Source organism: Oncorhynchus mykiss, chromosome 13, assembly GCF_013265735.2.
Source record: "Oncorhynchus mykiss isolate Arlee chromosome 13, USDA_OmykA_1.1, whole genome shotgun sequence".
In the NCBI taxonomy this organism is placed as follows: Eukaryota; Metazoa; Chordata; class Actinopteri; order Salmoniformes; family Salmonidae; genus Oncorhynchus; species Oncorhynchus mykiss.
This window is the reverse complement of record NC_048577.1, coordinates 46,296,205-46,310,244: the sequence shown is the minus strand read 5'-3', so window position 1 is coordinate 46,310,244 and position 14,040 is coordinate 46,296,205. Positions and strand designations below refer to the sequence as shown.

At 41.3% G+C, this 14,040-nt stretch overlaps 1 protein-coding gene across 1 annotated transcript in view; it reads right to left on the bottom strand.

Annotated features, from left to right (window-relative positions):
• Positions 1 to 7,494, bottom strand: part of LOC110485193 (Na(+)/H(+) exchange regulatory cofactor NHE-RF1) — a 33,636-nt gene extending 26,142 nt beyond the window's left edge. The window contains exon 1 of the mRNA XM_036941296.1: positions 6,621 to 7,494. Within this exon, the coding sequence (XP_036797191.1) occupies positions 6,621 to 7,127 (507 nt within the window). The 5' untranslated portion in view covers positions 7,128 to 7,494. The remainder of the gene's footprint in view (positions 1 to 6,620) is intronic.
• Between the last annotated feature and the right edge of the window lie 6,546 nt (positions 7,495 to 14,040).

The following is a 14,040-nucleotide window of genomic DNA, read 5'->3' as shown; positions in this document are numbered from 1 at the left end:
TGTGTGTGTGTATGTGTGTGTGTGTGTGTGTGTGTGTGTGTGTGTGTGTGTGTGTGTGTGTGTGTGTGTGTGTGTGTGTGTGTGTGTGTGTGTGTGTGTGTGTGTGTGTGTGTGTGTGTGTGTGTGTGTGTGTGTGTGTAATGTCACACTGACTGCATGGGCCAGGGTAGAGGAATGCCGGACAGGATGCAGGCAGAAAATTCCTGGAACATAGTAATATCGTCTAAGCCTGAGTTGTAAAACTGCCAGTGTTCTTATTGGTAGGCTTACCACTTATGATCTTCTCAACCTTCAAGCATTAAAGCAGTAGGTTGAGTTTCTTTAAAGGTCCAATGCAACCGTTTATATCTCAATATGAAATCATTTCTGTGTAACAATGAAGTAACATACTGTGATTATTTTGAACCATTTTAATTGAAAACAAACTAAAATAGCTTCTTAGCAAAGAGCAATTTCACAGGCAATAATTTTGCTCGGAATGCTGTCAATAACAGCTGAAATCTGTTATTGACAGAGAGGATTAGACCTCTCTTTCTTATTGGTCTATTAACTCATTTACCACCTGATGTCACCAGGCGGGCCAAAACTCCATCCCACCAAAACAGGCTGACATTTCAGGATGATCTTTTTAAACAGCTCTTACACTTAAAGGCCATTATCATCATTTTCACAAATACACAGTATTATTCCAACCTCATAGTGTGGAAATAAATATAAAACAGAGTAAAATCACATGTTTGCCTGCACTGGGCCTTTAAACTGTCAAGTAATGTATTCTCTCTAACTATTTCATTTAGAAAGCAAGCAAACACACTAGAAACCAGGGAAACATTAAATGTCCAATATGAAAACTATAATTCAACCAATGAAATATGAGCGGTACAGAAGTGGGCTTGTTTGTTCATGGAACACTTCCTTCTGATGTGCGTACCAGTGTTAACTATAATACCACAACTCCATTAGGCCATCTGGGTGAGTTAGAAAGTAAACAGAGGAACAATCGGTGTGTTCAACAACACAACTGCGGCTGTTTTTCTATGGTGCTTGAGTACTTTTCCAGGACATGTAGATGCTCTACAAGTGAGGGCCATTTACAGTAATACATTTACATGTACATTAATACACAGTACATTGTTTCCATGAGCTTCAATTGCTCTAGTCTATAGAGTTAACTAATGTGATATTGTGGTCTGATGTACTGTAACATGTTCAGCTGTTGAGGGGATCTGATAGATTGTTCAACATTGCACAACAGTATTTCTGTGCCTTTATGTGGCACAAGTCCTCTACCTTCCACAGTCATGTCTGTCACCGGGCCTCTGCCTTGTAGTGTTAACACACAGCACTGATAAGAGATGAGGCAGACGCAGCATTTAACTACCCTGCAGACACAGAGTCACAGCCAGGACACAGCAGGGCCTATAGGTGGGGTGGATTTGCTGTGTTTTCGGATATTGGGACGAAACATGGAAGGGTGAGGGAAACAGGGTTCTCATAAGGTTTCTTAGATGACCCCCATTACCTTCAGAGATTAAACCCTGTTGGAAATCCTGCTCTTAATATTGATTAATGTAATGAGAGCACAGTGGGTAACTGCTTTATTGGAAGTGTAATGGTGGAGGAGTTTAAGTCACAAACATGTCAACTGTATCCAGTACACATAGTATACACAGGATATGCAGGATGTATAGTAGCCCCTTGGAGCAGCCCATAAGATGCTGCACATGTGTCTGGCTGGCGGCAACCTGTCCAACACATGAGTGGGCTGGTAATGGCTGGGCACAGCAGGGTATGGTAGTGAGACTGTTGTTTAGACTGTTATGGTAGCAAATCACTCGGAACGCCACATTGGAACACAAAGAACCAAACAGACAGTGCAGTGTCAGTGAAGAAGTCTGGGTTATTACGTCACAGCAATAGAGGAACCAGAGAGAGGGGCTGGGAGAGGACCAGGGGTAAACATCCGGGACACGGCGGGGGGCACAGATGTTCTGGAGTGCCCCTCTTTCTTCAATGTTTGAATGAACCCACGTCGTGCATGCTGTTAGCTAGAGGGTATTAAGAGGACGTGAAGACTAAATGTAGTCCCTTAAAGAATAAATAAAGTTAGAAACGGCTATTGAACAATGTGAGGAGCATTTGAAGAGTTTATTTTTCCACAATTTTTGTGTGTGTTTTTTTGTGTTTTTTTTCACTACAAATGATTGTTTATTGGTACCTTCATGTGTGTGTAAAACATTACTGTTCTCAGATTTAAAATATATATCATATTCAAACGTGTTATTTAGAAAACGCTATATATCCATTGTTTAGCTGGAATGTTTGTAAACTGTGTATTTGACAGTGATATAGTGCCTTCTGAAAGAATTCACACCCCTTGACTTTTTCCACATTTTGTTGTGTTACAAAATGGTATTAAAATTGATTAAATTGTCTTTTTTTGTCAACGATCTGTGTTTACCTCCATTCCCTTTCTTTTTTTATCCTGAAAAACTACCCAGTCTTTAACGATTACAAGCATACCCATAACATTAAGCAGCCACCAATGTGCTTGAAAATATGGAAAGTGGTACTCAGTAATGTGTTGTATTGGATTTGCTCCAAACATAACAGTTTGAATTCAGGACAAAAAGTTGCTTTGCCACATTTTTTGCAGTATTACTGCAAACCGGATGTATGTTTTGGAAAATTGTTATTCAGTACAGGGTTTCTTCTTTTCACTCTCTCCATTAGGTTAGTATTGTGGAATAATTACAATGTTTCTGATCCATCCACCGTTTTCTCCTATCACAGCCATTCAACTCTGTAACTGTTTAAAGTCACCATTGCCGTCCTGGTGAAATCCCTGAGTGGTGGAAGTTTCCTTCCTTTCTGGCAACTGAGTTAGGAAGGATGCCTGTATCGTTGTAGTGACTGGGTGTATTGATACACCATCCAACATGTAACTTTAACATTGTAACTTCACAATGCTCAAAGGGATATTCAATGTCTGCTTTTACATTTTTTACTAATAGGTACCCATCTTTGCGAGGCATTGGAATTCCTCTCTGGTCTTTGTGGTTGAATCTGTGTTTGAAATTCACTGCTCGACCGAGGAACCTTACAGTACTTGTATGTGTGGGGTTCAGAGATGAGGTAGTAATTCTAAAATAATGTTTAACACTATTATTGCACACAGAGTGAGTGCCATAACAAACTTATTTAGGCTTGCCATAACAAACTTATTTAGGCTTGCCATAACAAACTTATTTAGGCTAGTCATAACAAACTTATTTAGGCTTGCCATAACAAACTTATTTAGGCTAGTCATAACAAACTTATTTAGGCTTGTCATAACAAACTTATTTAGGCTAGTCATAACAAACTTATTTAGGCTTGCCATAACAAACTTATTTAGGCTTGCCATAACAAACTTATTTAGGCTAGTCATAACAAACTTATTTAGGCTTGCCATAACAAACTTATTTAGGCTAGTCATAACAAACTTATTTAGGCTAGTCATAACAAACTTATTTAGGCTAGCCATAACAAAGGTGTAGAATACTTACTGACTCGAGAAATGTCAGCTTTCATTTTTTATTCATTTGTAAAAAATTTAAAAAATGCCTAAAAACATAATTCCACTTTGACATTATGGGGTAAAGTGTGTAAGCCAGTGACAACAAATCTAAACTAAATCCATTTTAAATTCAGGCTGTAAAACAACCAAATGTGGAATAAGTCAAGGGGTGTGAATACTTTGTGAAGGCGCTGTATGTGGCTGTAAGGCGCTGTATGTGGCTGTAAGGCGCTGTATGTTGATCTGGATAAGATGAATATAATGTCAAATCTAAATGTTTTACATACAGATCTCATATAATAAAAATAACTCAATTAAATATTTATATCACAAATGTATCATTTGTTCAGTTCTTTAATAAACTAAATGTTATTTGTTAAATGTGACAGTGTAAAACCTAGCAGAACTACTTATTTCTCTGAGAGTGAGGCGGATATACAGTGCCTTGCGAAAGTATTCGGCCCCCTTGAACTTTGCGACCTTTTGCCACATTTCAGGCTTCAAACATAAAGATATAAAACTGTATTTTTTTGTGAAGAATCAACAACAAGTGGGACACAATCATGAAGTGGAACGACATTTATTGGATATTTCAAACTTTTTGAACAAATCAAAAACTGAAAAATTGGGCGTGCAAAATTATTCAGCCCCTTTACTTTCAGTGCAGCAAACTCTCTCCAGAAGTTCAGTGAGGATCTCTGAATGATCCAATGTTGACCTAAATGACTAATGATGATAAATACAATCCACCTGTGTGTAATCAAGTCTCCGTATAAATGCACCTGCACTGTGATAGTCTCAGAGGTCCGTCAAAAGCGCAGAGAGCATCATGAAGAACAAGGAACACACCAGGCAGGTCAGAGATACTGTTGTGAAGAAGTTTAAAGCCGGATTTGGATACAAAAAGATTTCCCAAGCTTTAAACATCCCAAGGAGCACTGTGCAAGCGATAATATTGAAATGGAAGGAGTATCAGACCACTGCAAATCTACCAAGACCTGGCCGTCCCTCTAAACTTTCAGCTCATACAAGGAGAAGACTGATCAGAGATGCAGCCAAGAGGCCCATGATCACTCTGGATGAACTGCAGAGATCTACAGCTGAGGTGGGAGACTCTGTCCATAGGACAACAATCAGTCGTATATTGCACAAATCTGGCCTTTATGGAAGAGTGGCAAGAAGAAAACCATTTCTTAAAGATATCCATAAAAAGTGTTTAAAGTTTGCCACAAGCCACCTGGGAGACACACCAAACATGTGGAAGAAGGTGCTCTGGTCAGATGAAACCAAAATTGAACTTTTTGGCAACAATGCAAAACGTTATGTTTGGCGTAAAAGCAACACAGCTCATCACCCTGAACACACCATCCCCACTGTCAAACATGGTGGTGGCAGCATCATGGTTTGGGCTTGCTTTTTTTCAGCGGGGACAGAGAAGATGGTTAAAATTGATGGGAAGATGGATGGAGCCAAATACCGGACCATTCTGGAAGAAAACCTGATGGAGTCTGCAAAAGACCTGAGACTGGGACGGAGATTTGTCTTCCAACAAGACAATGATCCAAAACATAAAGCAAAATCTACAATGGAATGGTTCAAAAATAAACATATCCAGGTGTTAGAATGGCCAAGTCAAAGTCCAGACCTGAATCCAATCGAGAATCTGTGGAAAGAACTGAAAACTGCTGTTCACAAATGCACTCCATCCAACCTCACTGAGCTCGAGCTGTTTTGCAAGGAGGAATGGGAAAAAATTTCAGTCTCTCGATGTGCAAAACTGATAGAGACATACCCCAAGCGACTTACAGCTGTAATCGCAGCAAAAAGTGGCGCTACAAAGTATTAACTTAAGGGGGCTGAATAATTTTGCACGCCCAATTTTTCCGTTTTTGATTTGTTAAAAAAGTTTGAAATATCCAATAAATGTCGTTCCACTTCATGATTGTGTCCCACTTGTTGTTGATTCTTCAAAAAAAATACAGTTTTATATCTTTATGTTTGAAGCCTGAAATGTGGCAAAAGGTCGCAAAGTTCAAGGGGGCCGAATACTTTCGCAAGGCACTGTATAGCGGTTTGCAAAATATATATATATATATTATTTATCCCTCTAAAATGAAACCATTAAGTTATAGATTTTTTTTAAAAATACATGTCTGTCAATGAACAACCTCATGACATGATGAGATGAGTGAGATGAGTGAAAAAACACACCAATCTCTTTCGTAAGTTATTTAAACAATAAAAGCTACTTTACCAACATTTCTGAAAATGGATATATAGCATTTTGGAATGAAACTCTTCATTTGTTTTCATAGACAGCAGGAGGTCATAATCAAGGACTAAGAAGTGTATTTTGATTTGTTTCTTGTGTTCCACTGTGGGTGCATTACATTGTGAGTCATGAAAGCATAAATTCGCCAGAAATATGTTGGACGTGGTGTGTTCAAAGATATCTGCTTCAGTAAACCTCAAATGCTTTCTCTTCAACCCCAATGTCAAGTGTCAGTTATTTTTCAAACCTCAGAACAACAACACAAAACATGTTGTTGCCCTTTCCCCCCAAATGTGTGTGGTGTGCAGCATCACTGTCAAATTAACTTGAACTCAAGGCTGAAGCAGGTTGTTTGTCCTTCCTCTCTTATACCCCCCCCCCCCCCCCCCCCCCATACCCCTCACCACCACCCACAACAAATGTGCAGCCAACTGACTCGCCTACAACCTGCTATCTCTGCCAAAACTGCTACAATGAAGAGAGTGGGAATATTGGGCTTTGCAGCTGACCATATTCATTGTTATTTTCACAGTGCACTTATACAACAGGAGACTGAAAAATGTAAATAATCTAATTACATTGCTGGTGAATAAATGGATGAATTAAAAAAACATCCCATTCGTTTAATTGAAATCCCTAGGACAGTGTCAGTGGTACTATTACGCAACCTGTCACTGAATCTGTAGTGTATATTTGCAGAATATAGCTTACTGTGACCACCAGGCTACATCAATGAACCAAAATAAGAATTTAATTGATTATTCAGGTTTTGCACTTTGGCACACTCACCTTCTCAGAGTTGATGCTTAGCTTTTTCTCAACATGGCTATGGAGCTCTACGTGGCCATGGTGATCTCCGTTATTTCCCGGGATGGGTGTGGATTCTCTCGGTGTCCCGCATGGTGTCCCGTTCTCCTTAACGTCTTCGCTTTCTGACTCGTCGTCGCTGGGTAAAGGAATGGGCTCCGTGACATATTCTTTGAGACACTTCATCTTGTGTTTTTTCAACAGTTGCTCAGTGTCCTGGTCGACAACAATGAGCTCGAGCTGGCCCACCGTGGCTTTTATCCGGGACACAACCTGTTGATGGCTCTCGCTCTCCACGTTCTCCCCGTTCACGAACACTAGTCGGTCCCCCGCGCGAATCCCAGAAGTTTCCGACGGACTGCCGGGCTCCACAAGCCGTATGAACTGCCCGGTCTTACCCTTCTCACCGTGGAGATGGAACCCATAACCATTGTCCCCTTTCTCCAGCAGGCAGAGTCTTGGCCGATTATCTTCACTTTTGCTGGGCATAGTTTCTGCTATTTATTTCACCAATTCAACCCGTTGCTTGTGAGAATGATCGTTCACTAGCTGGAAGTTGCCAAGTAAACTCAGTTTGGGATGCTGAGCACGAGTGGTACCCGTCAACAGAAATCTCTCTACCGTTCTCAAGGAAGAGCGTCTGGCATCCAATCGGTCTGTTTATAAGGCGCCGTCCGTGGTGACTGGATGTCACCCGCAGTCGCAACTCACTTTCAAAATCAACTCCTAAACTTTGTGCATACAGGGGATGTATGCCAACCCGAGATGTGTCGCCCAAACCTGAAGTTCTACTAACTATATGTATGCGTTGACTTTTCTCCAAAACACTATTCTCTAATCTGACACTGAATTAAACTCAGTAGACTACTTTATAAAGGTCAGTGACGTAGGTGGAGAAGACAGATAGTAACACCAATCACTACTCAAATACTCCAGGCGGAGGGAGGCGCATAAATGAATGGTGCATGCATGCGATTGGCCCTAATGATCGACAAGTGCATGCACAAAAATGATTGCTGCTGCTGCCATGTTGTGACAAATGCATGTGGTCCTTCTGCAAACATATGGTACTGTATCACAGGAGGTTGGTGGTACGGTATCAACAACATCAAACATATGGTACTGTATCACAGGAGGTTGGTGGTACGGTATCAACAACATCAAACATATGGTACTGTTATCACAGGAGGTTGGTGGTACGGTATCAACAACATCAAACACATGGTACTGTTATCACAGGAGGTTGGTGGTACGGTATCAACAACATCAAACACATGGTACTGTATCACAGGAGGTTGGTGGTAAGGTATCAACAACATCAAACACATGGTACTGTTATCACAGGAGGTTGGTGGTACGGTATCAACAACATCAAACATATGGTACTGTATCACAGGAGGTTGGTGGTAAGGTATCAACAACATCAAACACATGGTACTGTATCACAGGAGGTTGGTGGTACGGTATCAACAACATCAAACATATGGTACTGTATCACAGGAGGTTGGTGGTAAGGTATCAACAACATCAAACACATGGTACTGTATCACAGGAGGTTGGTGGTACGGTATCAACAACATCAAACATATGGTACTGTATCACAGGAGGTTGGTGGTACGGTATCAACAACATCAAACATATGGTACTGTTATCACAGGAGGTTGGTGGTACGGTATCAACAACATCAAACACATGGTACTGTATCACAGGAGGTTGGTGGTAAGGTATCAACAACATCAAACACATGGTACTGTTATCACAGGAGGTTGGTGGTACGGTATCAACAACATCAAACATATGGTACTGTATCACAGGAGGTTGGTGGTAAGGTATCAACAACATCAAACACATGGTACTGTATCACAGGAGGTTGGTGGTAAGGTATCAACAACATCAAACACATGGTACTGTTATCACAGGAGGTTGGTGGTACGGTATCAACAACATCAAACATATGGTACTGTATCACAGGAGGTTGGTGGTACGGTATCAACCACATCAAACACATGGTACTGTATCACAGGAGGTTGGTGGTACGGTATCAACAACATCAAACATATGGTACTGTATCACAGGAGGTTGGTGGTACGGTATCAACAACATCAAACATATGGTACTGTATCACAGGAGGTTGGTGGTAAGGTATCAACAACATCAAACACATGTTACTGTATCACAGGAGGTTGGTGGTAAGGTATCAACAACATCAAACACATGGTACTGTTATCACAGGAGGTTGGTGGTACGGTATCAACAACATCAAACATATGGTACTGTATCACAGGAGGTTGGTGGTACGGTATCAACCACATCAAACACATGGTACTGTATCACAGGAGGTTGGTGGTAAGGTATCAACAACATCAAACACATGGTACTGTTATCACAGGAGGTTGGTGGTACGGTATCAACAACATCAAACATATGGTACTGTATCACAGGAGGTTGGTGGTAAGGTATCAACAACATCAAACACATGGTACTGTTATCACAGGAGGTTGGTGGTACGGTATCAACAACATCAAACACATGGTACTGTATCACAGGAGGTTGGTGGTAAGGTATCAACAACATCAAACACATGGTACTGTATCACAGGAGGTTGGTGGTAAGGTATCAACAACATCAAACACATGGTACTGTATCACAGGAGGTTGGTGGTAAGGTATCAACAACATCAAACATATGGTACTGTATCACAGGAGGTTGGTGGTAAGGTATCAACCACATCAAACACATGGTACTGTATCACAGGAGGTTGGTGGTACGGTATCAACGACATCAAACATATGGTACTGTATCACAGGAGGTTGGTGGTACGGTATCAACAACATCAAACATATGGTACTGTATCACAGGAGGTTGGTGGTACGGTATCAACAACATCAAACATATGGTACTGTTATCACAGGAGGTTGGTGGTACGGTATCAACAACATCAAACACATGGTACTGTTATCACAGGAGGTTGGTGGTACGGTATCAACAACATCAAACACATGGTACTGTATCACAGGAGGTTGGTGGTAAGGTATCAACAACATCAAACACATGGTACTGTTATCACAGGAGGTTGGTGGTACGGTATCAACAACATCAAACATATGGTACTGTATCACAGGAGGTTGGTGGTACGGTATCAACCACATCAAACACATGGTACTGTATCACAGGAGGTTGGTGGTAAGGTATCAACAACATCAAACACATGGTACTGTTATCACAGGAGGTTGGTGGTACGGTATCAACAACATCAAACATATGGTACTGTATCACAGGAGGTTGGTGGTAAGGTATCAACAACATCAAACACATGGTACTGTTATCACAGGAGGTTGGTGGTACGGTATCAACAACATCAAACACATGGTACTGTATCACAGGAGGTTGGTGGTAAGGTATCAACAACATCAAACACATGGTACTGTATCACAGGAGGTTGGTGGTAAGGTATCAACAACATCAAACACATGGTACTGTATCACAGGAGGTTGGTGGTAAGGTATCAACAACATCAAACATATGGTACTGTATCACAGGAGGTTGGTGGTAAGGTATCAACCACATCAAACACATGGTACTGTATCACAGGAGGTTGGTGGTACGGTATCAACAACATCAAACATATGGTACTGTATCACAGGAGGTTGGTGGTACGGTATCAACAACATCAAACATATGGTACTGTATCACAGGAGGTTGGTGGTACGGTATCAACAACATCAAACATATGGTACTGTATCACAGGAGGTTGGTGGTACGGTATCAACAACATCAAACATATGGTACTGTATCACAGGAGGTTGGTGGTACGGTATCAACAACATCAAACATATGGTACTGTATCACAGGAGGTTGGTGGTACGGTATCAACAACATCAAACATATGGTACTGTATCACAGGAGGTTGGTGGTACGGTATCAACAACATCAAACATATGGTACTGTATCACAGGAGGTTGGTGGTACGGTATCAACAACATCAAACATATGGTACTGTATCACAGGAGGTTGGTGGTACGGTATCAACAACATCAAACATATGGTACTGTATCACAGGAGGTTGGTGGTACGGTATCAACAACATCAAACATATGGTTTCCAGGTGTTTGATGCCATTCTATTCGCTCAGTTCCAGACATTATTATGAGCCGTCCTCCCCTCAGCAGCCTTCACTGTACTGCATATTCCTGATGTTGAAATATATTTTCTACTTATAGATTACACATATTATGCTCAGGAGAAGACATCTGCATTTGCCACATGTGCTCCTTCTCTCTCCCTCCCCCTCACTCTATGTCTGTCTGTCTCTGTGAGAACACACACTCACTGATAGACAGAACCTCTTCTGAATAGGCCTACCTCACTACCCTGCAATTCTGAAGAAATGCAAACCTTTATGTGGAAGGAAGGGGCCTAGACCCTCCTTGAGAAATGCTATATTACATCATCACTAAAACGGCAAGGACCTCACTGAACCAAAACCACAGCAGAGTTGTTACTTCTCTATACTGGGACATTTGCCAGGTACACTTATCAATGCATGGTAATGTCCTTAATATAATATATTGATGACTCACTATAATGTATTGATGATTCACTCATAAGCCTATCATCTCAAACTATGTATACAGAAAGGCTGATGGTCAGGTGCTATGTGATGTTTCTGAGGAATTAATGTTTCTTGTTTGTGTTTGATTTAATCGTTGGTACAGCTTTACAACTGTGTGGAGGAGGACAAGTTCGATGGAGGTTTATGGTCTATGGAATTGATAGACTGGATGGGGAGGGAGAGATAGATTCCAGGTACAATGCTGAGCCAGGTACAATGAGTAATGGGTGTTCTGCCTGGCACCACCATCTCCACTACAGACTCCACCATCCAGGTTGATATAGCCCTGCAACTCAGCTCAAACTGAACCTCTTTTGTTCAGTATCGGTAAATAACCCTTTTCATATTACAAGGCTGTGAGGATTCCCAGAATCTCACATTCATCTCTATATGTGGTGGTTTGAAATGAACATGTTCTGTCTGTCTCAATAAGTGGATGTATTACTGGCTTTTTTTAATGATTCAGTAGGTTGTATTTCATAACACTATCCAGTCCCTTTGTGACTTTGTGTATGTTTGGAGCTATTTGTGTGAAACAAATAACGAGTGATGATATTAAGGAGCCACTGCCTTTAAAAATCAACGAATCCCTTTGAAAACGGCCTATGTGGCATTGATATGAGTCAGAAACAGTGTGTCAAAATTGACTACAAAGTGTAAATAGGATCATTTTGGTCATAAAGTCAGTCTTGTCTAAAACTGAGTGTGGAACATCCGTGCGTCACAACTGGTAATGAAGGTTGGGTTTTGATTTGACGAGTTTCATTTGCCTACTAACATGGGGTGAACAGCTGCAGTGATTGCTCTCTATTCAATAGCATAGACAGTGAGACAGACCTGCCCAGCAGCTCCGACTTTGTTTACATACGACAACGTGTGTTGCATTTCTTTACTTGAGAAATACTGTACCACACACTTCAGTTAGATGTAAAATCACGCAACTAAAACATCCTAGGTAAAAACGTCAAAAATAATTTCAGATTTCTTGAGTAATATTAGATTTATTATGGGGATTTTGAGGAAGTGAAATCGGTTTCTGACGGCGGACAAACATCATTAACCAAACGCGGAATCGGTCAGGAAACACCCCAAGACTGAAATCTTGTTTTTCTACAGAAAAATCAGCGTGTTCAGTGGCTCTTTAACAAGTAAAACTGAGCCAGCAGTGGTAAATAGCGTAACGCCCTATTATTATTTGAAAAGCAATGCTGTCACCTGGCGGGAGGCAACTTAAGTACATCACATCCCATCCACCTACAGCAGGGATCATCAACTAGATTCAGACGCTGGTAGATTTTCTCTGGAGCGGTTGTTTGGGGGCTGGCACATGATTACAAATCATTTGTAGACTGCAAAAAGCCCAAACATACACATGTTTGACTAAAACATAATACTTTCAAACCTTACTTTCATTTGTATACGATCATGTGTCTCTATTATGCGTGATAATACTTAGGTACATATTTCTTATATTAAAATCACTTGAAGCTGGTTTCCTGGTATTTTTAGTCTTTTATGTCCAACAATGGAAATTCCACCCAAGAAATATAGTGAAAAAGACTTCTCATGGCGGACAAACATACAGTACCAGTCAAAAGTTTGTGAAATGCTTACTTACAAGCCCTTAACCAACAATGCAGTTTTATGAAAAACAAGTGTTAAGTAAAAAATATATAAGTACAAAAATTAAAGAGCAGCAGTAAAATAACAGTAGCAAGGCTACGTTTATTTTATTAGGCAAGTCAGTTAAGAACAAATTCGATGAGAATGGGAGCATGCTTGGTCCTCCTTTTCCTTTAGTCCACAATCATCTCCTTTGTCTTGATCACGTTGAGGGAGAGGTTGTTGTCCTGGCACCACACGTCCAGGTCTCTGACCTCCTTCCTATAGGCTGTCTCATCATTGTCAATGATCATGCCTATCACTGTTGTGTCGTCTGCAAACTTAATGATGGTGTTGGAGTCGTGCCTGGCCATGCAGTCAAGGATGAACAGGGAGTACAGGAGGGGACTGAGCATGCACACCTGAGGGGCCTCTGTGTTGAGGATCAAAGTGACAGATGTGTTGTTACCTACCCTTACCACCTGGGGTCAGCCCGTCAGGAAGTCCAGGATCCAGTTGCAGAGGGAGGTGTTTGGTCCCAGGGTCCTTAGCTTAGTGATGAGCTTTGAGGGCACTATGGTGTTGAACGCTGAGCTGTAGTCAATGAATAGCATTCTCATATAGGTGTTCCTTTTGTCCAGGTGGGAAAGGGATGAGAGGAGTGCAATAGAGATTGCGTCATCTGTGGATCCTTTGGGGCGGTATATAAATTGGAGTGGGTCTAGGGTTTCTGGGATAATGGTGTTGATGTAAGCCATGACCAGCCTTTCAAAGCCAAAGGTAGTCATTTAGGCAGGTTACCTTAGTGTTTTTGGGCACAGGCACTATGGTGGTCTGCTTGAAACATGTTGGTATTACAGACTCAGACAGGTAGAGGTTGAAAATATCAGTGAAGACACTTGCCAGTTGGTCAGCACATGCTCGGAGTACACGTTCTGGTAATCCGTTTGGCCCTGCGGCCTTGTGAATGTTGAGCGGTTTAAAGGTCTTACTCACATTAGCTACGGAGAGCGTGATCACACAGTTGTCCAGAACAGCTGATGCTCTCATGCATGCTTCAGTGTTGCTAGCCTTGAAGCGAGCATATAAATAATTTAGCTCATCTGGTAGGCTCGTGTCACTGTGCAGCTCGCGGCTGTGCTTCCCTTTGTAGTCTGTAATAATTTGCAAGCCCTACCACATCCGACG